The sequence below is a fragment of the Clavelina lepadiformis genome, chromosome 6 (genome assembly GCF_947623445.1).
Source record: "Clavelina lepadiformis chromosome 6, kaClaLepa1.1, whole genome shotgun sequence".
Taxonomy (NCBI): Eukaryota; Metazoa; Chordata; class Ascidiacea; order Aplousobranchia; family Clavelinidae; genus Clavelina; species Clavelina lepadiformis.
This window is the reverse complement of record NC_135245.1, coordinates 4,496,365-4,524,277: the sequence shown is the minus strand read 5'-3', so window position 1 is coordinate 4,524,277 and position 27,913 is coordinate 4,496,365. Positions and strand designations below refer to the sequence as shown.

Genomic DNA, 27,913 nt, shown 5'->3' with positions numbered 1-27,913 from the left:
TTAAAAATATTTAATGTAAAATTTCCCTCATAACATGTAATAGATTTTCTACTAAATAGCAGGAAATATGGTTAATAATATTCTAAAATCATTTCAGATAATCACAGTTTACAGTGAAACGTATTGGAAGTTCTTTCAGTTAGCCTACCTACTCTTCATGAACTTAGTTTGTTTGCACAAGTTTTTTCACCTGGCCAGCTGGTTGTAAACACTGATTTCAATATTCACTTGCACATTGGCTAGCAACCTCTAAGTCTTTGCTTACTCACATACTCATTACGTTGCAAAACCTAAAGCTTGCTATTTCAGTTTCAAGGTAATTTCACTTCTTGTCCTCAATGAAACTACTATAGGCTATCAGGTTTGGTCATGAAAATGTTGGTCATATTTTTCTAAAGGGAAAGAGTTAATGTACCAAATGTTGTTTTTGACTTCTCTACAGGCCTGTTTCTGGAATTTTGGCACTGCTGAGTGCTGATTAAGATAGTCATGAGCAGTGAAGCAGGCAATGCTGATGTTAGCGAAAACGCTAACACCAGCAAGTCTCCAATGAAGGAAAGCGACTTGTCCACTGATGAAGTGGTCACAGTTGAAAGTTCCCTTGTAAAGAAGGACATGTCTCAGTCTTTATCTACGGAAGCTTTCATCGCTGCGAGTGATGGTGATCTAACCAGCTCTGGCAAAGAGGACGTTACAGATGAAGAAAAACCAGAGGAAAAACCAGAAGAAAAACCAGACGAAAAACATGATGAAACTTCTAAGAAGGAAGATGACAAACAAGAAGACGAAGAGGACAATAAGGAAGCCGCAAGCCCAAACAAAGAATCTGATGCTGTGGATGAGACACCGGGTGGAGAAAATGTGGAAGAACAAGCAGAAGAAACCCATCCTGAAGAGAGTGAAAATGCTCCAAACGAAAATGTTTCACCGAAAGAAAGTGAGGCTGATGAGCCAAAGTGTGAAGAGATGGAGACAAATGAAGCAAATGAACAGGTTTGTTGATGTTTACGTTTTTGCGCCAAGCTAACATTACATATGTTACTGAACTGTCATTTCACAAGCTTAATACTTGTAAAGGTGTGTTGTATCTTAAAGGAAAAGTTCTTTTTGAGCCAAAACCAAACTTGCTAAAGTGTCTATACTAATAGAAAACAGAACTCACAACAATTGATTCCAGTGCCATTGAAATGGAGACTGATGGAAACAGTAACACTAAAGAAGATGACAACAATGAAGTTGCAGAGAAATCAAATGAAACAAAAAGTCAGTCAAACTAGAATTACATACTGCTACAGATAGTACTATACGGCATACTTTAATTCAAGGGTTATTTGGTGTAATATGCATATGAACATTATAGAAATGTTAAACTATTTCTCAAATAGCTGAGAAACGTGGTCGAGGGCGTCCACCGAGTGACAAGCGTGCAAACCAGCCTCCTGCCATAGAAACAAGACAGAAGTCAAAGCGCCCACGCAGGCACGTATCTGCAGCGTCAGGGTATTATGAGTAAGGAGTGGTTTTTGTTTTGCTTGCATGTTCTTCCTTGGTCTCTGTTTACACGTAGTATGTGTGGCGGATAAAATTGTTGCTTGCTGCATCAACAGAGTGTAAGTTGCTCTCAGTCTTTTGTTGTTCAATGCATACGTTTGAAGTGTTGTTGCAGTTGCATGGGAGTAAATTCTTCTAAGTTTTCTGTTGCATAACATGTTGACTGTTGTGGGGTCAAAACAGAAATGTTCTTTGGCTCAGAATGCAAGCCATAACACCAAAACTGACAAATGTTCTTGGAAGTGAAATTTGAACATTCTGACAGAGGGTGCCGTTGTATCATTTCCAAATACTTGAGATTGACAGTTGTAAATTGCCGACGTTAAAACGTAATGAGGCCAAAACTCAAAGGGAATAACAAGTATAATCATAGTTGGCAGCGGAAGCCGGTTTGTTTTCATTGGAACACTCAAACTCGACAGCCAACATGTTAACCACAAAATGCTGTTTGTGAGCCGCATTGATTGGTATAATAACTAACATTTATTCAATACCCAGGTATGATGTTTCAAACATGCAGCAGGCTGGCACTTCCCCGGGAACAGGAAGAGGCAGAAAGTTGTCCTCGTCACCAGCGGCTGGACCGGGCAGGCCAAAGAAAACAGACTCACCTTCAATTGGTCCAGGTCGTCCAAAGAAGTCAGAAGGTGCCAGTGCTCCAGACACTTCACCCGGTCACGTAACACCTTATTACGCTAAAGGAGATGTTCTTGCTGTGAGAAATGAAGATGGTAAAGTGACGCCTTGCATCATTTCTGTTTGCTCTTGCTATGTGTATTGGTCAAGGATCATCAAACAGTTTTTTCTTTTTTTAAGGCGGTTTCTACTTGTGCATGTGCCCGAATAACATCTTCACCGTAACCAAGCCGTTCAAGGTCCAGTGGTTGGATAAGTGTGATGAACCAAACATGTTCAAACGGTCGTATTTTGACTACTTGCATGTAAAAAGTGTCCTCTATTCTGGGGTTTTGCTGAAAAAACTTGATAGTAACAAGTTGTCACTGCCAGAGGTAATTGTTATGAAACCGGTTGTTGAACAACTATGATTGCTGTGTTTATTTGTAACTAACCACAGGGGGTGTATCAGTGCCATGGCTACCACATTTTAAGTAGAGCATCCAACACTAAGCTGAATTAATGCCCACTGGGCACCCATTGTTTTTGAATGATTGGTCTTCAATGCACAATGAGGTTGCCCATGTGACTTAATATAGATGTATTATAGGTTTTTTTATTGATATTGGATGTGTTCTTTACATAGCTGTATTAGATAATTACAACTGTGATGGTTTAAAATATGATGAAGGTGCAAGAAAGAAAGATTAACCACAGATTAGAAAAATCCCTTCGAGGTGAGGAGGATATTTCATCGGATTCTGATGAAGAACTTGATGAATCTGGAAAGAAAATGACTAACTTGAAACGAGCTGCAAAACAAAAAGAAACCAAGGCTAAAGGTTGAAATTTTGTTCTGCTTTTTTATTTTGTAAAGTTTGAGTTAAATTCCCAAGTAAGTAAGAAAAGGAAAGAAAGTTTGTGGTTGACAGAAAATTTTATTCCTCTGATTTAGCATCGAAAGAAAATGTAAATGAAGATGAAGGTCACGACGAGGACGACACAGAGGACTATGTTCCTTTGTCTGAGATGTCTCCAAGATTAACAGGAGGAAGAGGCCGCAAAGTTTGTTTTTAGATGTTTTGATCAAATGATTTATCATGTATCGCGCACATTTTCTTCTGCATAATAGCGTTAACTGCAATTTACACTAATGTTATAAAAGTCCCACTGCGTTACTTTTTCCTGTAAACACTGCATTTAGCAACGGTTTATGTATGGTGTGCTTTGCTGTTTGTTTTTTATGTATCTTGAATCACTTGTAGAGAAAATCCTCAAAAGATGTTGACGTAACCAGAAAGCTGGGCAAGATCCATATAGCTGGGATGCCGAATACTGGAGTGAAGCGCAAGTCACAGAAATATGAAATCGGAATCTCAAACCCAAGCGTTCGGCTTCTCAAAACACCTGTAAGAAAAGACCCCTTTCAAAGAAAACTTTGTTTTTTGTGTCCTGTGTTTAATCTGTCACCATCACTGTCCTTTATATCTTATTTCTTGGATAGATTTGCAGTAATTTATACATTGCTAAGCACTTATTGAAAAGCAGTTAATGCATTGCTTTGGATATTTGGCCAATTCTGACTTTAGTTGCATGTTTTTTTGTAGCTGAAAGCTGGCACCTCTGGTTCTCCAGTGAAGCCTCGAGGCCGACCCAGGAAACAGGTTTGCATATTTCTAGGACCATCCATTACATCATTGCATCCTTTCAGATCCATCCTAACAACGACAAACATCACTTTTCTCCTTTTTTAGGAGACCTCTGGTAAAATAGTAACATCAGATTCCAATGGAGCCGTTAAGTACATGATAAACCCAGAAGTCATGGAACAACTCCATTCAAAATCCCATCGTAGCAATGAAAATCTTGTGCCAAACCAAGCTATCGATGTTGCAGCCAAAGACCCAGCCTTTGATTTAAGGTGAATTTGAAGTGCACAAACATGACACAGTTAAATAATATGCAGGACTTTGCATCATACGGCATGGGTATGTTTTTGCAGGCAATCACAGTGTCACCTTCCAAAGGACAAACTGGCAATTCGTGCAGCCATTTTGCAAGATGTAGAAGAATTGGAGGGATTATACAGTGACGTAACCCATCTGCCACACGTGAGTTTTCAGAGGTTTATGGTCATTGTTAAAAATTCATTGCTACTCGTACTAATTTGGAATATCTGACTCTTAATGGAAAGGAGCCTTATGAATTAAATGTTGCGTTTTTTTATTTATTACTGTTATAAAGCATTGTTCGTTATCATATGGTTTGTTATATACAGCTACAGCCGCCAGCAATCTTATAAACACAATGAATTTCACCAACTGATGTGCATTGTGTTATCATTAGTGTTATTCCGCCAAATTAATCCTGCTTTGTAATACAATTTATAATGCATGTTTCTTTTACAAACTAATCCTTCTATTCCTTTCTAGTTGTTATGCAAGAGTCGTTCGGTCGATGTTCCATTAACAGCCATGCATTACGCATTGCGTGCCGGTAATGTTGGTGTTTTGCGATCACTTTGTCAGGAACTTTCACGCTTGAATGATTTTGTGATTAAGCCAGAAGCAGATCCTCCTGCGATGTTGAGAGACTCGTCTGATGCACAGTTAGTCGTCTAATTCTGTATGAAAGGAGCAAAATTTGTTGTGATATTGTAACTATGAGATTTTTTTCAGAAACGGCTTTAAAGGGGAAGAGCTTTCAGCTATCGATATTAGCAAAGGTTTAAAGGAAGGCAATCATGCGTTTCTAAAAGTGAGTGGTTTACGACGTGTAATTCATGGTGTTTAAACATAATTTACCAACACATTATCCCATTTTCTCTGTTTTCAAGGATATTAAACCAACATTTGACAGTGCACTCTCACTCGCATCTGACATTGCATACTTTGCATGCTCTATTGGTCTTAGCCCAGAACTGCTTCAACTTCTGGTTGACATTTACCCTAAAACTAAAGACGTTGACATGAAAGTAAGTATAAGATTAGTTTTCCACGCTATGGGATTAGCCAGCCCGTAGATTCCTGTTTAACAAATCCTCTTATACTTTTCCAGGAAATGCTCTGTAACAACATGTATCGGGCACTTGAAATGGGCCATGTTGATACTGCACAGTTTCTCATTCGAACGTCCAGGCAAGAAACGACAGCTTATCCTGTAATTGGCCATGCCTCTGCCATTAACCCACCAGGAGTTCATGGTCTCACAGAACTTCACGAATTGGTTTTGTACACCGAGGAGCCTCTACCATCAGCCTTCACAGTAATGGAGATTGTTGTTTTGAAATATTTTGTTTTAGGGCTATGAAAAGAATCCTTTGAAAAGATTTCCCAGTTTTCAAGTAAAAAATACAACTTTGTCTCATCAGATTAAGGATGCCAAGAAAAAGAGCGGTGATAGTCATCGTTTGCAAGCAGTTCATTGTGCTGCTAGTAATCCTAACATAACCTGCTTAAAGCAACTGATAGCAGCAGCAAAGGAATGCTTAAACACGATGGATGGTCGCAACCGGCGTCCAATTCATTATGCAGCGGCTTGCTCTAGCACAAAACCACTGGAATTTCTCATCAATAAGTAAGTTTCTTGTCTTAGTTAAGTGGTCTTTTGTACTTCGTGTATAATGGTCCGTGAAGTGGTAACTGGACAATTTCCTTTTGCTAATTTTTGTAGATACATATTTTGTTATCATCTACTTCAATATATATTATATGTACATTGTATGGGCTTATGACTTTTTAGAGCACTGTTAATGTGATTAAGTTGTTTTATCATTGCTTACCATTCATGTCCACTTTTACATTCTTATTTATCAGCTAATTAATTATTATCTTCTTTCCGCCAGGGTAAGCATTGAAGAGCAAGATGTTAATGGAATGACCCCAGTCATGATTGCGGCGGAGGCGGGAAGAGAGAAGAATGTTGATCTTTTGCTGAAAACAGCGAGCAAGAGTAACGTCCTGCATGTGGTTAATGTTGTTGAACGTCCTGATCGTAACAACAGATCTGCCGTTCATTACGCTGCTATGAATGGCCATGCTGTAAGTAGAGTTAAGCAAACATGGTATTTTATGTTGTACATTTTTTATGAATATTCTTCATTTTAAACATTTTTATTGAAATATCCTGTGATAATTTATGAAACTGAAATTGTTTTATCTGTATACTGTAAAGCGCCTTTGAGAGTTTTTTTTATCGTTTGTGAGGTGCTTTAGAAATGTTTATTATTATTAAAACACTCGTATTTTATGTAATTTAAGCATAATATATTTTAATTTCTATATTACTTACCATAACATACTCAGTCATAAAGTATAGTGTGTTTCAAAGGCAATTTTAACTGTAAAACGCTTTGTTAAGGCTGTCATAGAAGTGTTGGCTAAGTACAAAACTGACTTGAACAAGACCTTGAGTGTTTCAAAGGCTCGTGCCACCCCGCTCATGCTGGCTGCTGCGAATGGTCATGTCCAAACTTGCATGTTATTGGTGGAGGTATTTAAAATGTGATGTTACACTATCATAACTTGTATGTATGTAGTCCTACATGTCACTTTAAATAAGTGCTTCCCAACCTTTGTGTTGCGCGGTTGATTTAGGAGGGTTGCCAGCTTTACAATGCACAGCCATGTTTCAGGACTTGGATTGGGGTAACTTATAACGCATGAAACTCTGGGTTGGAGCTTTTTGTTTCTTAATTTTTTGTGCTATATCATAGTAATAGCTACAATTTTTTGTTTTTTATAAAAAAAATGATCGTCTGTTACAAAATGTGCACGAGGGAAAAATAAAATGTGGCCGTGTCGTTACACACAACAATGAAACGTGGTTTCATCAATTTTTGTTGCATACTTGTTTGTAGACACTTTGTCCCATGTTGACATAGCTTGACCGTTTTAAATGAAACTGTAACAGCTTGCCAAATGCAAGACAGAATAATCTTTGGAAATCATAAAATAATACAACTGTCAATATTCCACTTTAACAACAACACAATGTAGTGTTAACATATCACAAGTGAACTATACAAGTGAGTAACTAAACTACACAACTAAAACAAATGCGTTATGACAGTGTTGACTGTTGTAAAATTGTTTTGAATTACACTGAGCATTATAATTGACTTTAAAAACGAAATATCTCATTATACGTAAACATTATAAGCAGTTATACAGTAGCTTTTCATGAGCATTTTAAGGTACAAGATTTACCTTGTTTAACATGTGGTGGCACAACTGTTTTTTTATGCTTAAAATTTGCTTCGTGGCTCAAAAGGATTGAGAAGCACTGCTTTAAATTTTTCACAATATTAATTATACTGGGTCATAAAGTTAACAGAGCTCTCATATTACTTTCTAGTTTGGTGCAAGCATAGAAATAAGGGATAAGTTGCAAAGGACGGCATTGATTCATGCAGCAATGAATGGACATTATCCTGTAATCACCTATCTTCTACATAAAGGTAAGAGGATGCCTTTAGGTTGTAAAGTTTTGTGATAATTATGTACTACAGTTCACAGTGAAACTACAGTACCTTGTAATTTTGTATAACTTATCATTAATGTTATCAAATATTGCCTTTAGTCAAGTTGATGTAGATTCAATTTCTGACACAGATAACGTTGTTTGGTTGTAGGTGCCGATCCAAATGTTGCCGATTCATCAAACAATTCTGCCATTCATTATGCAGCAGCTTATGGATGGTACCACTGTGTGCTGGTACTTCTACAAGCTTCTGCCAACCCAGATGTGTATAATGACAGAAAGGTTTGCCAAAATCACTTCTTTCATATTCACAGAGTTAAATGGAATGCATGCTGTGATACTTTATAGGCTGTGTCGGCTGTTCTGTTCATGTTACTACTCATTAACTGCTCCAAATATTATACAACAAATTCCAGTCATTAGTTGTGCCTAGAATTTTTTTATAAACTGGCAAAAGTCAGGATATTCACAACAATAAGAACAATTTTTTATTGTTTTAGATGCCCCCAATAGGAGTGACCTTGTTGAAAGATCACAGAGAAACTGCCCACTTGTTGGCAGAACATCACGCCGATGCCAATTTCCGTGATGAGCGTGGCCGCACTTTAGTAGCAAGACTACTTGCTGAAGAACCATTAACATGGGGTCTTGTTGATCGGGTGACGTATTTGATCGAATCATACAAGCCAGAAGTGAATGCTCAGGATGTACAAGGCATGGGACCGGTAAGACTGACCAAAGAACAGCTGGTCGAAATAAATAAGTTGTGCGAAACTTTTTGATCCATAAATACAATTGCTTTTCAATTGTAAATTTTACTAGTACCTTTAATTTATTGAATTTATTGTCGATTATTATTTATTGTATTTTTGTGTTTTCTTATTTTATTGCGAGTTGCGTCTTAATAATGCTTTTCAATTAGATCCACAATTTAGCCGCAAACTCAGTTAGAGTTGGTAAGAACAGAGAAGTTGACCCGATTCGACAATCCGTGAGCATCTACTTGGCCAAAATGCTCCTGGATAGAGGCGCTGAACTAAACATGGCTGACTACAGGGGCCGCTTGCCACTCTACTTCGCTGTTGATGATGTAAGTTTTGTGTCGTTATTTTGTATTTTTAGTTGTTTTATGCCTTTATTTTTATGAGGAAATATGATCCAGTTAACCTTGAAATTTAATGGTCTTTGATTCAGCAGTTTTATTCATAGATGAATGTGGCTTTGGTTGAGCTGTTTGTCCGACGAGGAACACACTGCCCGAGAAGCACAAATTCGTCAGCAGACAATGTTCTGCACATGCTGGCACGTAGCTGGGATCAGGGAAATATGGCCGATATTGTATTTGGTCTTGTTAACATGGTAAGTTAAAAATGTAGCGACATTTTGTGAAGGAAGTACTTAGGGAGCAATATAAATGTTAAATGTACGAAATGTCTATGCAGCTGCACCTTTTCAGCCGTTGTACGTGCATTGTGTTACAATGTAGTCTACCATACCAATGTGCTTCAGAAATGTTAGGTATGTAATTTTAATGTTTATCTTATTAGACATCGCAAACAGTCCAAGAACTAGCTGCACGTCGAAACAAGTATGGATTTACCCCGTTGCTTCTATTTACAAAATCAATTGCTGACGTAAGTAAACCCAGTTTCACAGTTTATGCGCAAATAATTTTCTTACTGTTCTTGGTGTGCGAGGAGAGCAATGTCATTTTCTACATTTGTTTGAGATTGAGCTGAATTATGTTTTTTCTAGTATGCAAAGCCTGCTGCAGACAGCTCAGATCAAGCTGAAAATGAACTTAAGAAGCTTGTGAGTTTATCGACAATGTTTTTCCTTATAAATATAAACTGTTCCCAGTTACCACCTTACACTAATTAGAAACACTTCTTAATATGACATTTAAGAAGGAAGTTAGCCTAAAAATTGCAACACCTAGACTTTCCAAACCACCATGTTTTTATCGAAGACAAAGAAGCTTGAAGACCAGGCCTGTCCTTTACTTGAAGCTTTGGTTATGGCATCCAAGTCTGACGTGAGTACGATTGTTGGGAAAACTCGTCGAAATTATCGCAACCCAAATGATGAAGGAAAATCCGCCGCCCATTATCTTAGTAAATCGGCCATTGACAAGGTAAGTGCCTACAATATATTTTTGCGATGTTAATGGGTTATTTGGAAAATCGAATTGTGCATTTTCTGCCTGAGAAGCAAAACTTTTAGCACCAACTTAAATGGATGAAAATTATTTGCTTTGAAAGGTATTTGCTGTTAATAAAAGTAAATTTCTCAAAGGAATGCAAAGTCCTGGCATGTCTTCTTCGCCACAAGCCAAAGTTGGATCTATTGGATGGCCAAGGCGCTTCACCGTTGATCACGGCGCTGTTAAATCGCAACTGTCGCGCTGAACAGATGCTGTTGGATGCTGGCGCTCAGCCAAACTTTTGCTCAAACAACCCTAAGCACAAATATCCTATCGCTCCTTTAATTCTTGCTGTTGCCAGGCATGGGTATGTTGTGCTGGTTTTGTAATGACCTGCTGTGATCGACTTATAAACAGTAGTATTGTACGAAATATTTCACGTTCTTAATGCATTGCGTATTAATTACACTGCACATAGCGTAGATGTATGTATTTTTCTAACATTTTAGTCCTGGAGATCGTAGCCTGCTTCCAGCTATCCGAGCTCTTCTTCGAACAATATCAGACATCAAACTCGTGCCACCCGATCCCAGGAATGGAAGAACTGCTCTCATGTTTGCAGTTGAAAAGGAAGAAGGTGATAAAACTGATGTGAACCTAAGCATGGGCGATGAGCATAAATCCCTAATCCTGTAACTGCCTGAGATTGTGGAATATAAAACCCTAATTCAGGACCATAATTATTCTGCTCCATCTTTCTGTTCCAGTCAATAGCCACTTTTACATACGATAAAAGCATTATTGCACAAATGCTTTGACAAAGTTTTCTTTTATAGAAATTGACCTGGTGAATGCCTTGCTTGAGAAGCAAGCGTCATTGAAAGAATGTGATGCCCAGGGCAGGACACCTCTTCATCTTGCTGTCAATGCAAGTGGCCCATCATCTGCCCTCTTTGACATTCCTGATCTGCTGATAGAGAAAGGCGCCAGTCTCACAGTTGCTGATAAATTTGGAAGGGTTCCTCTTCATTACGCTTACGTGAAGATTGGCAAGTAAGTTTAGCTTCTTAGACACTTGCATTATCTCATTTCATTTTCATGAGTAATAAATTGGCACAGGTCGGGTTGATAGTCCATCATCATATGGATAATGCTATTGCTAAACATGAGAGCTATGCATTTAAATACATCTCCATTGTGTAACATTAAATGAAGTAACAAGAGAAACTATCGTATTACGGTTGATAATAACGCATGTATTTACAGCAATAAGCATCTATGGCATTAAGCTTACTATTTCACAGAGAGTCGGTTACTTCGGAGCAAGGATGTGATCCCATTGAACTCACGACACTCCTCACTTCAGGAATGTCCGGTGAGGAGGTGGACACCGCTGATGCTTCCGGTCGAACTCCGCTTCACGAAGCCGCTCGTCGAGGTGCGATGATATGTTGCATGCATCTCGTCGAGAGAGGAGCAAATATCAACAGACAGGATTCGGATTGCAACTCCCCAATGAGTCTCGCTGTCAAAGCCGGCCATAACAGGTGAGGTTAAGTTCTTAAGCACTGGTCTTTTTCTATCAAAAACGTGATATTTTAAAGTAATTGTGCCATGTTGTGGAAAATTATTTGGTTGTCACATCATTCACTTTGCTGTTAGTGCATACCGCTTAACTGGGTGTCTTGTTTTAAGCGAAATGTACTTCATGTGTATCTGGTCAAAGTATTGTGAACTCCATAAACTCATATTTAGTGTTACCTTTAAATCCAGGAAATGGTTGTTGTTTGTTTATAAAAGCTGGTGAGCACTAAACAGAATTCTTTGACATGTTTTTCCAGTTGTGCAGTGATGTTGATCCAGAAAGGTGCTAACGTCAACACAAACGTAATCACAATCCCACGTCCACTGAGTGGAGCTGATACCCAGGAAGAAATTTCCCACAGGAAATGGAGACTGAAGTCTGCCATCGCCCCACCACCCAAGCCCACTTGTGAACCGGTTTTCAAGGTGAAACTACTTAAAACATTGTACCAAATTTTTGGAAAAATAACAACTGTAGAAATGTTCATATTGTATTGGACACTAACATGTATATTGTATAAGGTCCTTTCCCAGAGTATAAGATTACTAGATGTACAACGCGCAGAATATAGTGTTAATGTTCAATACAGTATGAAGATTTTTGCGCTTACTGTCTTTTTTGCAAAAATTTGGAACAATAAAGCCCCATTCAGTTCTCCCAAAGTTATACTTAAAACATGTTAAGCTACAGGGGAGCTCTCCATCATGCACATTCCAACCTTGTGTTTGTTACAGGTTGTTGTAGAGAAAGGCTGGCAGGGTGTTACTTATGTTATGCTGGATAGGCTTGAAGCTTGTGGAGTGAAGTATGCGTCAGCAGTAGAAGTGAGCACCAATTTACCATTAATGTTTAAATATTAGTTTATTTTTTTAGTCTTTAATGTCTCATTAAATGTTACTTTTAAACTTCTGTTTTTTTTTTTTGCATTTAATACCAACCAAATCTGTCCACGACTTTGCGCCATTGTTTACATTTTCTTTGCAGTCGGCGATGCGAGCTCGAAAATACCAGGTCGTTTTATCTCTACTTCGCAAACAAAGAGATTCTAGCAAGCTGTGTGAAAAGAATGACCTGAAGCAGAACCTTCTCCACGTTCTTGCAATAAATCGACCAACCAACACCGATGTTCAAATCAAGGTAGAAATGATTTTTAGATTTCTATGGCTCACCCTACATCGGAGATGAAGAAAGTTGTCATGTTGAGTTTAATTCCATGATAACTGATACAAATCTCCAATAGCAAATGTGACATATTAGAACAAGGGCTATGGTGCAAGAAAACTTATAACCACTACTCTTATGTCAACAAGCATATGTTGGACGTAATAACCTTTGTTTTCTCTCAAGCATGGTAGCATCGGTTCACACTAGTGTTCTTTAGGTGGCAAAAGTCTTAATTGAACGTGGTGTGCCAAGTTACACAACAGATGAGCGTGGATGCACACCATTGCATTATGCTGCTTTTACCAAGAACCTCACACTCATCAAGTTTTTCATTGGTATGCAGTGTTAGTTACTGTGATGCCCTGTATTTTAAAGATAGCTAACCTTCACGGTCTCTCATTTATTTGCTTTGCAGAGCGAAATCCTTCTTCGTTCCGAGGCATGATCTCGCTCACTGATTTGGCAGGTAGAAATGCTTTTGCCGCTCTGCTGTGGAACTCTGCCATTAATGATGACACAACTGCTAACATTTTGAAGTAAGTCTTAAATTAAAGTTTTAGAAAATTTAGTATTTTGTTGAAATTTTATTTCAAATTAAATTGTGCATGTATAACAGCTCGTAAATCAAAACATGCCATTTTAAACTTGTGTTTCTATCGACATTTCAAAGCAAAATTTACCCGGTTCTCTTAGACTCTTCCTGGAGCATGATCGTGGAAGTGGAGCGATAAATCGAACTTGTCGATTCCCGATCCCACTCATCGAGGCTCCTTCCCCTGACTGCGATCCGGCTATTGCCGTGAACGATTACTTCAGCGGCGAAATCGAGAGCATCGTCATCAACCCACTGACAAGAGCTATTCAACTGAAAGCTCATCGGGTGAGACGTCTTAGTTTCTGAAATAAAAACATTAACTTTTCATTTTTATTCCTATTTTTATAATTTTTTTTTTAGTTTTTCTTTAACCATCTCATATATTATTGCAACAAAGTTTTTTCTGCCCATGTATTATGTGCTTCATGGTTAGTATTGGTTTTTTGTCTGCCGTTGCACACCTTCTTAACAATATGTTACTATCTTGGTAATTTGCTGTACAGGTGATTGACCTCCTGTTGGATTACAACGTTGACATCAATATTCAAGTCGATGGACTCAAAAACCAAACACCACTCATGCTGGCTGTACAACAGGTGGGATTAGCTTTCAGAAGCTGGTTATTGTCAATAATAAACATCTATTTATCGACCAAGCATTGCTTTCTCAGTAATTTTTTTTTTCCGATTTATGTAGTCAATGCAACAGTTGAATGTTGTTCAACGTTGTTAATTTTAGAATGATGAAGATGTCGTTAAAAAATTGCTTAACCACAAAACGCCAGTCTTGCTGTCAGCATTGGACAGTGACGACCGAACGGTCCTTCACCATGCTGCTAAACCACTTGCTTACGGCTACTGGGAAAACATGACCATACTGAAGTAAGTGTGCTTGCTCAGGTCAAGTCTTCACCTTAAAATTTATTAAAATCGCTGTTTCTCAGACGAAATAGCTTTTTCATTGCTTTTTCAGGCTTCTCATTGATCAAGGGGTGCCGATCCCCCAAGTTGACAGATTCGGAGGCACCGCACTCTCATATGCTCTTGAAGGAGGATCTGGAAGAATGTCTGACGAATTACAAGCTGTCATGAACATCGATCGTGAAAAATGGGTCAGTTGCTCTTTTAGAATTGTTTGTCAGCCATTAATTTCCTATAATTTTGTGTAATTCCACATTTTCAAAGAACTTTTTGCCAAAATAGCACAGAAAATATTTTTCTCCTATCGTTTAGGTAAAGCCAAGCTGCATCACAGCAGAGGTGTCTGACAACATCATCTGGAGCACTTCAACTCCTAATTTTGAGGATGATGCTGTCACCATCCTTGAGAGGATTAGGGAAGATGAAATGGAGAATGATTCAGAGCAACCCACACCACATCCAGATCTTCTATCCGGTTTGAGAGAAGCAGGGTCAGTTGGTCAAACTTTCTTTGACTAAAGTCTGTCATTAATGCAGTGATTTCTGTCTGTTCACTTCGGCTTTTAATTTGTAATAGATAATGACGTCACTGAGAAAAAGTCAGTGCTGCGAATGCAATATTATTGATAACTGTTCTGATATTAACCATATCTGCAGGGAGATTGTCTTTGATCCGACTGTGAGTCGGCACTGCGACGTCTTCCTTATTGCTGTCGACGTCCAGCAAAATGGCAATGTCCAGTATAACTTCTTCAGGATGCAGGTGCTTTGCTCTTTTTGTGTCTTGAACTTACATTAATTTTGATATGTTTATTTTCAAATGTTTGCTTTATTTTACTGGGACCTTTAGGTTATTCACCAGAAGGGGAAAAATCTTTACATGTTCTTCACTCGTTGGGGCTTGATCGGGGAGCGGGGTAATTGGCAGACTTCCCCATTTAACACCCCCTCTAATGCCATCAAGGAATTTGCAAAGTACTTTAAACTGAAGACGGCAAATGAATGGAGAAGTATCAATAAGTAAGTTGTGCAATTGTGGTGTAAAATTGAATTTTAACATGAAAATATTAACAACAATCTATCAATAATTCTGCGCATTTTCTGTATTTACGCTTACTCGCAGTTCCATTTGTAAAGTTACACGGTTTAGTTATAGATATTGAAACTTGATCCGTTCTACCGTGTGAAATGTCCATGTTCTAATTTTGATATCTTGTTCTGTTAACAAATTCAACAAGAACCTCACATTTAGTTTCAAGCCACAAACGCGCAAGTACCATCTCGTAGCGCCCGATGTTCAACGTCAGCGTGGAGTCGCAGATTTGGAATTTGACCTCCACACTGACATCCAATCACTGCTGGACAAGGAAATTCAAAGCGCATTTGCTGACATGGTAATTTCTAAACTCGATCGCAGCGGTGATTAGCGTTAATTATAAACACACATTTTACTTTTTCGCCTGGACCGGTAAATTGCTTGTGTTAACGAGCTTCCATTGTATTTTAATAACAGCAACTTCACATTACATTTCTGTTCTTACACTTGTTCCTGTAATAACACGCCTTATAAATGTCATTATCGTTATTTTGCCCACACCAGCGTTAATATTATTCATTCCAGATCAACGTGGACAGCATGAAGGAAGCCATGAAAGACAGCACAAATGTCGATCCCGATGTCATGCCATTCGGGCGCCTGGAAAAGGAGCGATTGTCGATGGGCATCAGCATCTTGAATGATATTAAGTGCGTCTTACGGCAATTGGCTTTCCCTGCATTATTATAGAAAATTAAACTTGAATAGAAATGTCACGTTAAGTTGTTTTGATGAAGTAGTGATATTTGCAATGTATCTATATTTGCAGGGAGTTGATTATATCTGCCGGTGAATTGAAGCCCACAGATCCACAAGATCAAATCAGACTCCAACGAGCGCTTGAAAAGGTAAAAAAATTCCATCAAATCTGCATTTGCACCATGCATAGCTGCACCACAACCACACAACTTATCTCAATCAAGCAATTTTTATCAAGTCCTTTACTTGGTCATTGAGCAGGTTCAACAGAATAGCACGGAGTATTACCGTTTACTGCCACCCCGTGGTGGGATTTTTGACCGAATTCGTCCGATAAGTGACACCGAAGTGCTCTCCCGCATGATGCTTCAAACAAAACGACTGTGTGAGCTTGAATTTGCCAACAAGGTCCTGCTCGGTGCACAATATCGTATCAACGGTGAGTGGTCACTGGATGTGTTTTACTCCATATACCCACAGGTCATAGGTCACAACCCACAGATCATAACCCTGTTATCTTTCACCCTTTGCATTTTATTGCAAACTTTTTCGCTTTAAATATAGCATTTTATTCATTGATGTAATTGTTGCGTGAGTTATCATTTGATGATATCGTAGAAATGAATCCACTCGATTACGTCTACCGATCTGTTGGTTGCAATCTGCATGTGATGGACCCAGATTCAGACGAGTCTCAGTACTTGCTCCAGTGTCTCCATAACACAGGTGTGCAGCACCCCCTTATTTTATTATTGATGTTTTTCTATTTAATATCAAGATTTAGGTTGAAAGCTGTAAAGTCCAATTTACTGTTAAGTGTTGACACAAGATTTTTGTGTGTAGCAATAAGACTTACGGTGTTAAGTTATCTCTATTTTTACAAATACAAATTAACATAACGAAATTTTACCATTTGTAACAGTTAACGTCTTCAATGTATATGACCAGGTTCCAACGTACAAGTAGATTGTATGTACCGGGTTAACAGGCCAGGTGAGGCCGCCAACATAGTGGAGACCGGGCTCGGAAACTACAGAATGCTCTGGCACGGCACCAACATCCTTAACTTGATGTCTATTCTTCAAAAGGGTCTACAGCCTACTGAAGCTCCAAATACAGGAAACTTGCCCCAATTTGGAAAAGTTAGTACAGTTAGCCTGTAATTTCTTTTTTGCCGTTAACAGAGGATTCCAGTAATCTCAGCAAACAACTGTTAATCAAGGTTAATTCTAAAGGGGAATTAAATGATTTTATTCGTGTTTTCACAGGGAATCTACCTCTCTGACATGGTGGCCAGAGCGATGCAAGATTGCAAAACTTGGGGGACAGAGAAAAAGTACATGCTGCTTTGTCAGGTGGGCATAGTCTCGTTATAATTCGATGATATTATTTGAAGCCCGCTAGAGGTTGAGGTAATTTGAAATAAACTGATCTTCCTCAGGTGGCATTGGGTCATATCAAGGAGATTCGTGACGCTGACAAATGCTCAGATATGGAGGTCGCCAACTCAGTTATGGCAGTTGGAAAGTATATTCCAAAACCGGGAAAAAATCTTATTCTTCCAGAAGGTATGTGAATTAACGAAATTCTCATTGAGATGGCACACAGATTGCAAATCTTAAAGTATTGCTGTATAGTTAGCAGCCTTATTCTAACTGCAGTGTATTTTCTGAAAAATGTCGAATTATCTTGTCATTAAGGTGGAGCAATATCTCTTGGAGAAAAAGTTAAAAATACAGATTTAACCGGTGTCACCAATACTTACAACGAGTATGTCGTTTACAGCCCAGAACAGGTAACTATCGACAATACGCTTGCTACAGTATTTTACTAGCAATTTAGTGCGAGTTATACAACCAAATCGATTCATTTACAAGATGCCGTGATTGAGTCAATTTTCTTCCAGGTTTGCATCCGATACTTGGTCAGATTCGATGTTGCAGATGATGAGAAGCAATCTTCATCCAGCAATGATCCATTTCCTGCACAAACCAGCTCTTCCAAGTCCACAAAATAGGCATGCAATGGAAGGCTACCGACAAACTACTTCACCAGTTGCTGTTCTCCACAAGGCGCTTTGTTCTAATTATGACGTTTTACCGAAGACTGCCACGATTTATTCCCAGTTTATGTTAGATATGTACATAAGTTTTGTAGCGTTTTAACGAAACCTTCATCGTGAAAGAAAAACTTAGTCAACGAAAAAATGCCAAGAACTGCTTTAAAAATTTTTGCCAGTTCGTGTATAATGTGCTATAGTGATGTATCATTGTTGTTTTGTGTACAGTAATCATTAGGCTACATTGTACCACGTTATTCCGTTATACTGGATTTCTGAAATGTCTTGTAATTGAAAAGAATTCAGCTACAAAGATCGAGCCAAAGTATAAGATTGGAACATCTGTGCATTGACCAGAATATGTGAAGCCATTTTTGTTGAAATCATTAGGATAAAAGTAAGGATGGTAGATAGATTGTGGAAGGTGTCGTAGTAGTTTTGGGCGACACAAATCATTACTCACTTAAATCATATAAACAATAATGCTATTTGGACGTTACATACCGGTCCCAGAATAACGCAGTGGAATGAAGTTATTCTCACATAAAAAACGGACAAATTCGACGGCAGCAAGCGAGACATAACTGGTACACAAAAAGGGGTAACTGAAGTGAACACCAAGTCTTCACAACACTTATGAATAAAGATCAGAACACGATCACACTACAATGGTTAATAAGCTACATATGATGGCAAATGAAGAAAGAACATCTTACAAATGATCACAGGCGATGATAGATTCGGGTACATTCAAAATCAACAAATCTAAGAGGTAATTAAGTGTGAACAGCTTAAATGCTGAAGAACCTGGCAATGAGGCACAGTATTAACATTGGCAGTCAGTCAGTAAATCTATGGCAAGTAATTAATATAAATCAATAGTACCAAACTGGAAACATAATACTAAGCATGCAAGCAACAGTGAAAATGATATAAAACTGCTACAAATGGTTAGAGTAAGGCAACTACCACAGTGAAGATGTGTATGTACAAATGGAAAAGTGTTTTGCCCTCTGAATGGCTAATGTATGTTTCGCATTTGTAATCGCGTATGTTCGCAAATGCGCTGCTGGCCATATTAGGGTCAGCTCTATGTCATGCTGCCTCCAACAGGCAGAGCTTGTGTATGTCACGCATGAATCTATTGTCTGCAGTTTTAACTTGAACTCTCCTCACAATCCTATCCTTGTCTGGATACGTCTCCTCTCCTTTGGCCAATGTCCACGTTTGGTGTTCTCATCGACCATTAAGACAATGTCCCCAGTCTTAAAGTTTGGTGTAGGTTGCAGCCATTTTTGACGTTGCTGCAATAGTGGTAGGTTATCTTTCATCCATCGTTGCCAAAATTGGTTGGCAAGCAACTGGTCGAAACGCCACGATCTGCGGTATCCATCAGCTTTGAGGAATTCATCTGGTGGGAGTGACGGTTCAAGACTCCCAGCAAGTATGGACATTGGTGCGGACAGATCATCTGGAACATCGCTGACGGGTGTAAGTGGTCGGTTGTTGATGATGGACTCAACTTCTGACATGAATGTGACAAGTGATTCATCGTCAAGGACTTTCTCTCCTGCAATTGATCGCAGGGTTTTACGCACAGAGCGTATCATTCTTTCCCAAACCCTTCCTTGATGACTTGACAAAGGCGGATTGAAGTGCCAGTCGATTGACTTCTGGCACAAGAACTCATGGATTTGCTTCTTGTTCCATCTCTGGATACCCTGATGTAGCTCACGTTCAGCTCCAACAAAATTGGATCCATTGTCGCTAAAAATCTTCTTTGTGGAAGAACCCCATCGATTACTGAATCTTCGATATGCACTAATATATGAACTAGTTTCCAACGAGAATGCGATCTCAATGTGAATTGCACGTGTAGCCAAGCAAGTAAAGATAAATCCATAACGTTTCACCTGGCTACGTCCTTGTTTCACCATTAGGTCCCATGTAATCGACGCCAGTGTTAGTAAATGGTCGATTTCCTGGTGTAACTCTTGCTCCCGGCAGTGGTGCCATAAGTTGTTCCCCTGTTTTCGCCTTCCAGACTCTGCATGGAAGACAGCGCTTCAGATAATACCAGACTGCTGAATGGCCTCTTACAATCCAAAACTTCTCTGATGGATGCCAATACATGTAATGTTCCACAATGCCCCTGCATGGCATGATAACGGTTCACGACAAGGCCAGTCATCTCGTGTCGACTGGGAAGTATCATGGGATGTTTTATGTCATCTGGAACTTGAGATCTTTGTAGAGGACCCCCCTGGACAAGTAAGGGTTAAGCTTTCCCAATAATTTTAACTTGACGACCTTACGGCTCTCTCCCATTGCCCCCCTGGATTGGTTGGGTGAGTTCTCTTCCTGACACTTCCCCAGTGTCCTGATTACGGCTGGAAATGACTCCATTTGAACGAGTCTGACCATTTCCTTTGTGGCCTCTTCCATTTCCATTGTCGATATCAAACCTCGCTTTGGTTCAACAATGTTCTTCTTTCGGAAGTGCTTCCACATAACATACTGTTTGTAACGCAGTAGCCAGGCTACTGCTTTCACCAGTTTGTGGAACAGTGAGTAACGTCTTAGGAGCTTGCTGAAACTGTTGTCTCCGATTATGGCTGTAAATGAGTTGATCTGGCAGAGGTGGCAGGCTGCTTGGTCTGGCAGGCCACTGACCATCGGCATTCCACAGAAACTCAGGTCCATGAAACCACAGCTTGGCTTTTCTGATTTCATTTGGCATCAATCCCCTTGAAGCAATGTCAGCAGGATTCCTCTTTTTGTCGACATGTCTCCACTGTGACGGAATGGACAGCTTGTGAATCAAACTGAGTCGGTTGGCAACAAAGGTCTGAACAGCTTCGAAGTGTTTGAAATGTACTGCAACACGGAGGTAGAGTCAGTCCAGTAAAGTGTTCTTTTTATCTTCAACTGCAACTCTTTGACAACCTGCTCCATCTCTTCAGGAACAGGATCATCCCAAGTCATGTTCATCTGACATAGTCGTTGCATCAACTTCTTGATTGGCAGGAAAAAGGGCAGAACATAACCCATAGGGTCAAAAACTTGACTCATCATCGACAGAATTCCTCGACTTGTTGAAGGCTTAGGTTTAACATCTACTTTGATCTCACATCTGGCATCTCATCAGCACTCTTCTGCAATTGGACATATCATTATACAGTTTGCGAATATCTTTCTCATTTCCCTTCAGCGGAGGTCCTTGAAACAATGACTGGAGATGCGCCGCAACAACATCTTCACGCCTACCAAACTGGTTTCCTAATACTGTAAAGGCCTGACGCAGACCTTCTTCAGGCAGGTCAACCCAAATGCAACCCTTAATGGTTTCACGTGCCTCTCCGACGCACTTGTCAATAAGATACCGTAACTGTTGGGCAGGATCAGCAATATGGCTTTGAATTGTCTCCTTGAAACCTTTCATGAACACGAAGTATTGCAAAGGGTTGCCATCGAACTTCTCCAGCTCCCTCCTTGGCAAGGTAGATCTTTGACAGTTGGCCCTAAGGTTGACATCCTGCCTACTTCATCTTATCTTGGTGTTTCTTCTGCATGGAGGACTTGATGCATTGCAAGTTTGTTAGAATTAACTTGATAGGGGTTTCCATATGTCGTACTAGGCTTCGCCAATCCTGCTGGATTTCCATACTCGACGTATCCAGCAGGTCATCGTCAGATTCAACTTCCAGGGATGCCCTTTTCACATTTGCCTCAGCACGAGACATTACAATTCTAAAGTTGACTTTCTTCTTCAGCTTTTGCTTCAATCATATCCTGCTCAAACGTCAGCTGTGCTTCAAATTTTGCTTGTTCTGCGTCAATTTGAGCTTGCCGCAGTCTCTTCCTTCTAGCGCTTGAGCAAATGCTAACCTTGGAAGACCGAGCCGACACATAAAAACGTTGAGTTGAAGCGTCGATGTTGCACTGCTGGGTGTATACAGTATACTGCTCGTCAGCTTCCCGCTTCCTTTCGTTCATTTACTAGAGTTTCTCGATTGCTTCTCTCCGCTGATTATCATGTTCAGTATCTTGTGGGATTTTCTGGAAGTATTCCTGGCATGCTCGTAGACAGCTTGCCAACTTCTCATCAAAATTATTCTTTGCTTCAGCAACCATTGGATGTGCTGTACTGTTGGTAATCAGTGCTTTAAGTTTGTTCTGTAATTTGGTGACTGCACCAATCAGTCCGCTCCTCCTTTGCTTCAGTGACTTCAGCTGCTCACTGAGGTAGCCTTCAGGATCATCAGATTGCTGCTCATACACTACCTCTGGCACTTGGTCATCTTCCACTTCCGTGATATTGCTCATTGTCACACGTAACCTCAACAGGTGCACGGCACAAGAGGACACAAGACCAAAGCCAGTAAAGATTCCAATCCAGGGTATGCGAACACGCCCAACTGATAACAGGCAAGATTAAAGAACGGATGAGTTTCACCGCATTTACAGAAAGTTGACAAGGAAATCCACACTACAGACAAGCAGTTGGAAAAGTCAGAAAGTTCTTTTGGCTTCAAACATCAAAGGTAGCAACGCTTCACAAGTGATCAACAGGAGAATTCCTTAACTTGGTACCCGCAAGTGTTCTTTCACAAACTGATCTTCTACCCATAAAGTTCTGCATAGAAGTGACGTAAAACCCGCAAGGGCTCTATTATAGAAATTATGTAACCGGCAAATTTATAAATGCCGATCACCTAAGGGGTGTCCTTCAGGCCAGCAAGCCTTGAATTCTACCCTACCCTGGATATTAGAAATGCACACGGATTTCTTGAAAGTCTTATATTGAACGGGTAGAAAGATATGATCACTCGAACAGATGAACAGAACAGCTAGTGAACAATGTGTGGTATATGTGTGTGATTTCTATAAGTACAGAACCCAGGGTAATATTACTTATCATCTGAAAGTACAAACAAGGCCAATATAAGGAAATGAACACTGTGAGTCTGCACACAGGCCTAGCAATAATCGGCAATATTAGTAAAGTTGATCTCAATCACATGGCCAACAAATATAGGCATTACAACAGGTTGAATGGCAACTAACTCATCATACTGCATGCAACACTCACTTAAACAAGTTAGGCTAACAACTGCAATACATACTAAATTGGCCGGGATTAAACTGATGCGCTAAACAAAGAAACTGGGCGTAACAGCACATGGTAGCCTAGCAAGCAGGTCACGGCTCATCGGCTCTAATGAAAGGAATTCAAGACAAAGAAAACACGAGGCTAAATACGCAATGACAAAGCTATTTGGAGTTTTGGGCGAAACAAATCATATAAATCATTATCACTTAAATCATATAATTGGAATAAACAACAATGCTAATTTGGACGTTATAAGGGCTCTTACATTCCAAACCGACTGGGTGGAAATGTAAAATAGGCCCATTCGTATAAGCTTGAAATGTCAACGCGTAAAAATATAAATAATAGTTGATCGGGGATTTTAATAGTGACGAATGAAAGTCTTGAAAGTGACGATAACACTGCACAAGGTACCAAAATAACCATGTTTTTTTCGTTTGAAAAGTTTTCAGTCTTTTTACATATATTTCATAGTACAGTAGACCTACCATTTTAAGATTATGGTAAATTGGCATACCATAAAATATGTAAAATTGCAATTGTTGATCTATTTGAAAACACCGTTCAGACAAAATAATGAAAGAAATTGTTCGATGCGTTTGAGGATTTTCTCTGGAATGCACGTTGTTTGATGGGCATACGTTTTGCGACGACTTTTGATGCGAAGAACAATTGACTAAATTTTATATTTCATTGTTTTAAATACTGATTTTAGAGAGCCAAGAAATAAAATTCTTCAAATTTGGTGAATGAATCGAAGCCCACCTAGATTGGTCTATCAGGAAAAAAGGGTAAATTATTGCATTTTCGGCAAATGGCCGTACTGTGTTGTAAATTTCTTTAAAAATGCTAAAGTTTTCAGTAATTTAATCAGTAGGGGAAGTTGGGGTAAAGTTTTTTAGCCGCGCGGAAACCACTAATTTTAGTGAAGCATGACATAACGTGGTTGCAGACGCCATTATTCGAGGTTACGTGGAAAAGAAGGCAAGAAAAAGCACGGAATTCGTTTTTTATACTCTCTGATCTATTGAAAGGTATGTCTTGTAACTTAGATTTTATTTTACATGCATAAGGTCGAAGTTTGGTTCAATGGTAGAAAGGAGTTTTACTGTATCACGTACGCATTACATAGGTTCATTCCGCTTACTGATTAGCCAAAATTTGGCTAACAGTCAAAATAATAGTAACCAGGGCAATAGTAATAGGGTGGGGGTAAAGTGGACCAGTGGTGGTCCACTTTACCCCGTCGTTTACTTTTTCTTGTTTATAGTTTCATGACCGAATTAGGTGATGTTTATCTTGTAATTCTGTTTTGTAGAATGCCTCGTAACCGCCAAAGGACATCAACTCAACAATCTTGGACCGAAGAGGCTATGACTATCGCCATTCGGGCAGTAAATGAAAAGAGAATGGGCTACCATTAAGCAAGCAAAGAGTATGGAGTTCCCAAAACAACACTCATAAGAAGAGTCCAAGGAGATAATATTAATGCTACTGGGAGCAAAAAGGGACTTGGAAGGTTTCATTCCACATGTTCCGAAGCCCAAGAAAAAGAGTTAGTTGCACGTATGTGCTCGAACTTGAGCGGCGATTCTTTGGGGTCACTAGGAAACATCTCCGAACACTTGCATTTGAATTGGCAGAAAAAATCATATTAAGTACAGGTTCAACATGGAAAAGAGACTTGCTGGTGCTGATTGGGTAAGTGGATTTCTTCAACGCAATCCACAATTAAGACTTCGCACCCCAGAGCCTTGTGTGATGGCAGAAATATTGGCTTAGATGCGGCTGGCCTTCCCGAGATGCCTGAACGTTACCTGCACAGCCAACAGATGTAGCCCAACCGTCCTCTCATGAAGATGCAAGTTCCAGTTTCAAAATAATAAGTCCTGTTGAACTGCTTCCTATGCCGAAAGCAGCTCACATTCGCCAAAAGAGGAAGTCTAAGAGAGGTGCAACTGCTATTTTAACCAGTTCACCGTACAAGAAGCAGTTGGCTGCAACGAATCGTAGCCAATCCGCGGTATCTGGCAACAGCAGTAAAACAAGTTCATCGAAAAAGCGTTCTATGAAGAAAGCTAAGGTTTCTAGGTCATCAATGCAGCAGAAGGACACAGTCGATGAAAGTGATAACAACGTAGATGCAGAATGCTTTTACTGCAATGAAATTTATTCCAAATCATTTGAGAACGATGGGTGGATCCAGTGCTCCAAATGCATGCGATGGGTGCATGAAGCCTGCTCTGGGTGTAATGAAGAGGATGACAACTTTATTTGTGAATTATGTTTTCAAAAATGATGGTGAACTGCGATTACTTTCATAACTACTTCGCTTATGATGACAATTTGTAAATAAATTGATTGTGATGTGGAACAAATTGCCTTGTTTACTCAAAAATTACGGTGGTCCACTTTACCCTACACATGTGATCACGGGCGCCGAACTTGGGTGGACAGGGTGGATTTTTCTAACAAATAATAGCGATTTTATGTTCAAAAGGTTATAAAGTCAAATCCGGTTAATTGCATTCTGGATAATCACATAATTCGTTTTATCGCATAAAGGGCGCAAGTCCCAAACCGTAGGCGTAGTCTATCATTTGTAAAGACAATACTTCGGTTTATCGCATAACGGTTTATTGCATAATCCGCTTAATTGAATAAAAATGAAGATAATTTATTCGATTATTCAAAAGTTTTTAAAAGATAAATTGAAAACAACGCGCACTGGGAGCGCACACGCAATGCGTAAGCTTTGTGACTTGTAGTGCGCTTTGTTACGAAACAATGAAACCAACGATGCTCAATTTAAGCATTAACACGTGGCTGTCAATACGCTCACATTAACATTCGCACTGTTTTAGTTTCATTTAAGCGTTGCGTTAAGATGATGCCGTAATATGTGAAGAAGTTTTACGAAACAAACAAGTTGAAAAAGACGACAACAATAAAGAAAGCTCTGCTGATGCAATCGTTGTGACAACACCAAAAAATAAAGAAGTTCTGCATGTACTTCATACAATTCGCCAACGACTACAGTTTGAAGGGGCAAACATGGCCACATTTGTGCGCTTAAAAACACAAATGCAAGAAAGCATGTTTTCATCTTTTGCGTGCTTGAATGAATGAATGATCGCTATACACAATAAACGTTAGTGTTTTGCGTGTTGACGTCTTTACACGTGACCAGCGTCGCACGTCAAGTAAGAAAATAAGTGGAATTTGCACTATTGCATAAACCCATAATTCGTTTAATCGCATAAAAAGGCTTGGCAAATTGATTATGCAATTAACCGGATTCGACTGATATGCTTTTGCTGGAAGTGTTTACTGTTTTCCCATCTCTGGTGTTACGTCTGTCCAGACAAACATAATGACCAAAAATAACCTTGGGACGACGCATGCGAAGAGTTTAAAGAGAATAGGGAGAGCAAAACTAGAAGAGGTGCAGAAAATCACGGACGATAAATTCAATTGAGCTATAAGTGTTAGGTTAGCATAACCAACAAGTCTAGAATTTTTATAAAAAGCAAAAACTTGTAGCATGGCTGTTGTCGCAAATAACGTTGATTAGAAGTATATTTTATCTTATTTTGTGTTTTTAAAACAATCCTTGACACGGGGAATTCCCAAACATATGAACCCATTAACTTTTCCGCCCTACATTTTGTAAACTTCGGCACCTATGCATGTGATCATAATCAAATTATGAAAATTTTGAAAATCAATTGTCTGAAATAAACTGCTAAACTACAGAGCCATAGCTTTTAAACTTTGCATTCAATTGATTTATTGTGTAGTTAATCAGCGCAGCTGTCTCTGGTCTAACAAGTACCGCAAGTATATACCGGTAAGCCTACTAAAGTTATAAGTAGGCCTACTTTAGGTTACGGGTAGTACCGGTATCACCCAACTAACCCCTGCTTACAGATAACATTATTAGAAAATTCACATTTTAAGCTGTACAAACATTTTAAAAGATTCCACTAGGCGCATCAAAGTAACTGCAACAACTTGCCAACTGATGACTGGAACCACTCTTGAAGTCTGGAAATCAATTAGCCAAGCATCTTGCATGGGCCTTATTAGGCGCATGTGGTATCCACGAAAAAAATGTCACATTTTTATTATCAGAAAAATTTTAGCAAAAAAAAGTGTATTATCCTTTTCAACACTAAGTTGGTTGTTACATAAAAACTTCAGCCGGCTGACAACAGTTCATTTAACCGGCCAAATTCTCACTTACTTTTTTTCTAAATTAACAAAACCACCTCAAGTGCAAATATCAAATTTTTGTTGTGCTCTAGCGAATCGGTTGAACACGTGACAAGGATGAAATCTGGTAAACTATGATGAATTTATATTAGTTTTTATATAGGGATAAAATTTTTCATTTATTTGCACGGGTTTGCGAAATATGAGCAATGGGCCTTATTAGGGACCGGGCCTTATTAGGCACAGGTATTATTGGGTATTCATATGGTTTGAAAATATACTAAATATAATCGAAAACCGGGCGTAAAGTCGATAACCCAAGAATGCGTTGTTAACATAAACTCATTTAGTGGTAGGCCTATCAAGTTTATTTTACCCTTCTCCCCGCGAACCCAAATTTCGGGGGCTATAGGCGTTTTCGTGTCCTCGTTGCTTTTTGTTAATCGTGTTTTCTTGTTTGCGACTTTTAATCGGCTATAACCATTGGAGTAGGCTATAGTACCATGAAACCTCCATCTAAATTACCATCTAATGTACAAGTAAATATGAGCATACAGTTCTTTTTGAGGCGATTGAAAGCAGATTTCAGCCGTAAAAAGCAAACTCTTTGCGCTGTGCGCGATTTTGGTCGGAGTGAGCGGACGCTCGTTCTTCGGATCTAGCTTTCAAAAATCTTT

General features: G+C 39.2%; 2 protein-coding genes across 4 annotated transcripts; one reads left to right on the top strand and one right to left on the bottom strand.

The window, feature by feature from the left end:
* The first annotated feature begins 130 nt into the window (after positions 1 to 130).
* Positions 131 to 18,241, top strand: LOC143463332 (poly [ADP-ribose] polymerase tankyrase-like). Of its 3 annotated transcripts, none has more exons than XM_076961796.1 (53): positions 131 to 316; positions 443 to 993; positions 1,149 to 1,263; positions 1,386 to 1,500; positions 2,050 to 2,282; positions 2,368 to 2,561; positions 2,858 to 3,008; positions 3,122 to 3,231; positions 3,432 to 3,575; positions 3,774 to 3,830; positions 3,921 to 4,087; positions 4,169 to 4,277; positions 4,599 to 4,774; positions 4,845 to 4,923; positions 5,003 to 5,140; positions 5,224 to 5,430; positions 5,537 to 5,742; positions 6,011 to 6,206; positions 6,526 to 6,657; positions 7,522 to 7,624; positions 7,799 to 7,929; positions 8,148 to 8,372; positions 8,570 to 8,737; positions 8,857 to 9,006; positions 9,195 to 9,281; positions 9,403 to 9,459; positions 9,617 to 9,781; positions 9,943 to 10,157; positions 10,300 to 10,427; positions 10,627 to 10,843; positions 11,095 to 11,337; positions 11,632 to 11,800; positions 12,110 to 12,199; positions 12,360 to 12,512; positions 12,757 to 12,874; positions 12,955 to 13,075; positions 13,233 to 13,419; positions 13,638 to 13,730; positions 13,873 to 14,015; positions 14,107 to 14,245; positions 14,367 to 14,545; positions 14,712 to 14,817; positions 14,905 to 15,074; positions 15,307 to 15,448; positions 15,676 to 15,800; positions 15,920 to 15,998; positions 16,111 to 16,288; positions 16,468 to 16,575; positions 16,798 to 16,991; positions 17,118 to 17,204; positions 17,291 to 17,417; positions 17,550 to 17,644; positions 17,756 to 18,241. In XM_076961796.1, the coding sequence occupies exons 2-53, from the start codon at positions 490 to 492 to the stop codon at positions 17,864 to 17,866; spliced, it is 7,836 nt and encodes a 2,611-aa protein (XP_076817911.1). In that variant the 5' UTR covers positions 131 to 316; positions 443 to 489; the 3' UTR covers positions 17,867 to 18,241. The 3 variants fall into 3 exon arrangements, with proteins under 3 accessions (XP_076817911.1, XP_076817910.1, XP_076817912.1); XM_076961795.1 differs by having other exon boundaries at positions 1,386 to 1,509; XM_076961797.1 differs by having other exon boundaries at positions 296 to 316; positions 1,386 to 1,479.
* Positions 18,242 to 19,080: 839 nt separating this feature from the next.
* Positions 19,081 to 20,980, bottom strand: LOC143462182 (uncharacterized). Its single transcript, XM_076960237.1, has 5 exons — positions 20,855 to 20,980; positions 20,462 to 20,702; positions 20,224 to 20,377; positions 19,830 to 20,060; positions 19,081 to 19,717 (listed from the first exon to the last, which is right to left on the bottom strand). Exons 1-5 carry the CDS (start codon positions 20,978 to 20,980, stop codon positions 19,081 to 19,083), a joined length of 1,389 nt encoding a protein of 462 aa, XP_076816352.1.
* Between the last annotated feature and the right edge of the window lie 6,933 nt (positions 20,981 to 27,913).

Coding starts and splice junctions, on each gene's coding strand:
- LOC143463332 (XM_076961795.1), top strand. CDS start 490: ATGAGCAGTGAAGCAGGCAATGCTGATGTTAGCGAAAACGCTAACACC. Junction 1,264..1,385: donor GAAATCAAATGAAACAAAAA/GTCAGTCAAACT, acceptor TTTCTCAAATAG/CTGAGAAACGTGGTCGAGGG. Junction 16,289..16,467: donor TGCACAATATCGTATCAACG/GTGAGTGGTCAC, acceptor ATGATATCGTAG/AAATGAATCCACTCGATTAC.
- LOC143462182 (XM_076960237.1), bottom strand. CDS start 20,980: ATGAGTCAAGTTTTTGACCCTATGGGTTATGTTCTGCCCTTTTTCCTG. Junction 20,703..20,854: donor TTCCTGAAGAGATGGAGCAG/GTTGTCAAAGAG, acceptor ATTCCGTCACAG/TGGAGACATGTCGACAAAAA. Junction 19,718..19,829: donor CCTAATGGTGAAACAAGGAC/GTAGCCAGGTGA, acceptor TGCATATCGAAG/ATTCAGTAATCGATGGGGTT.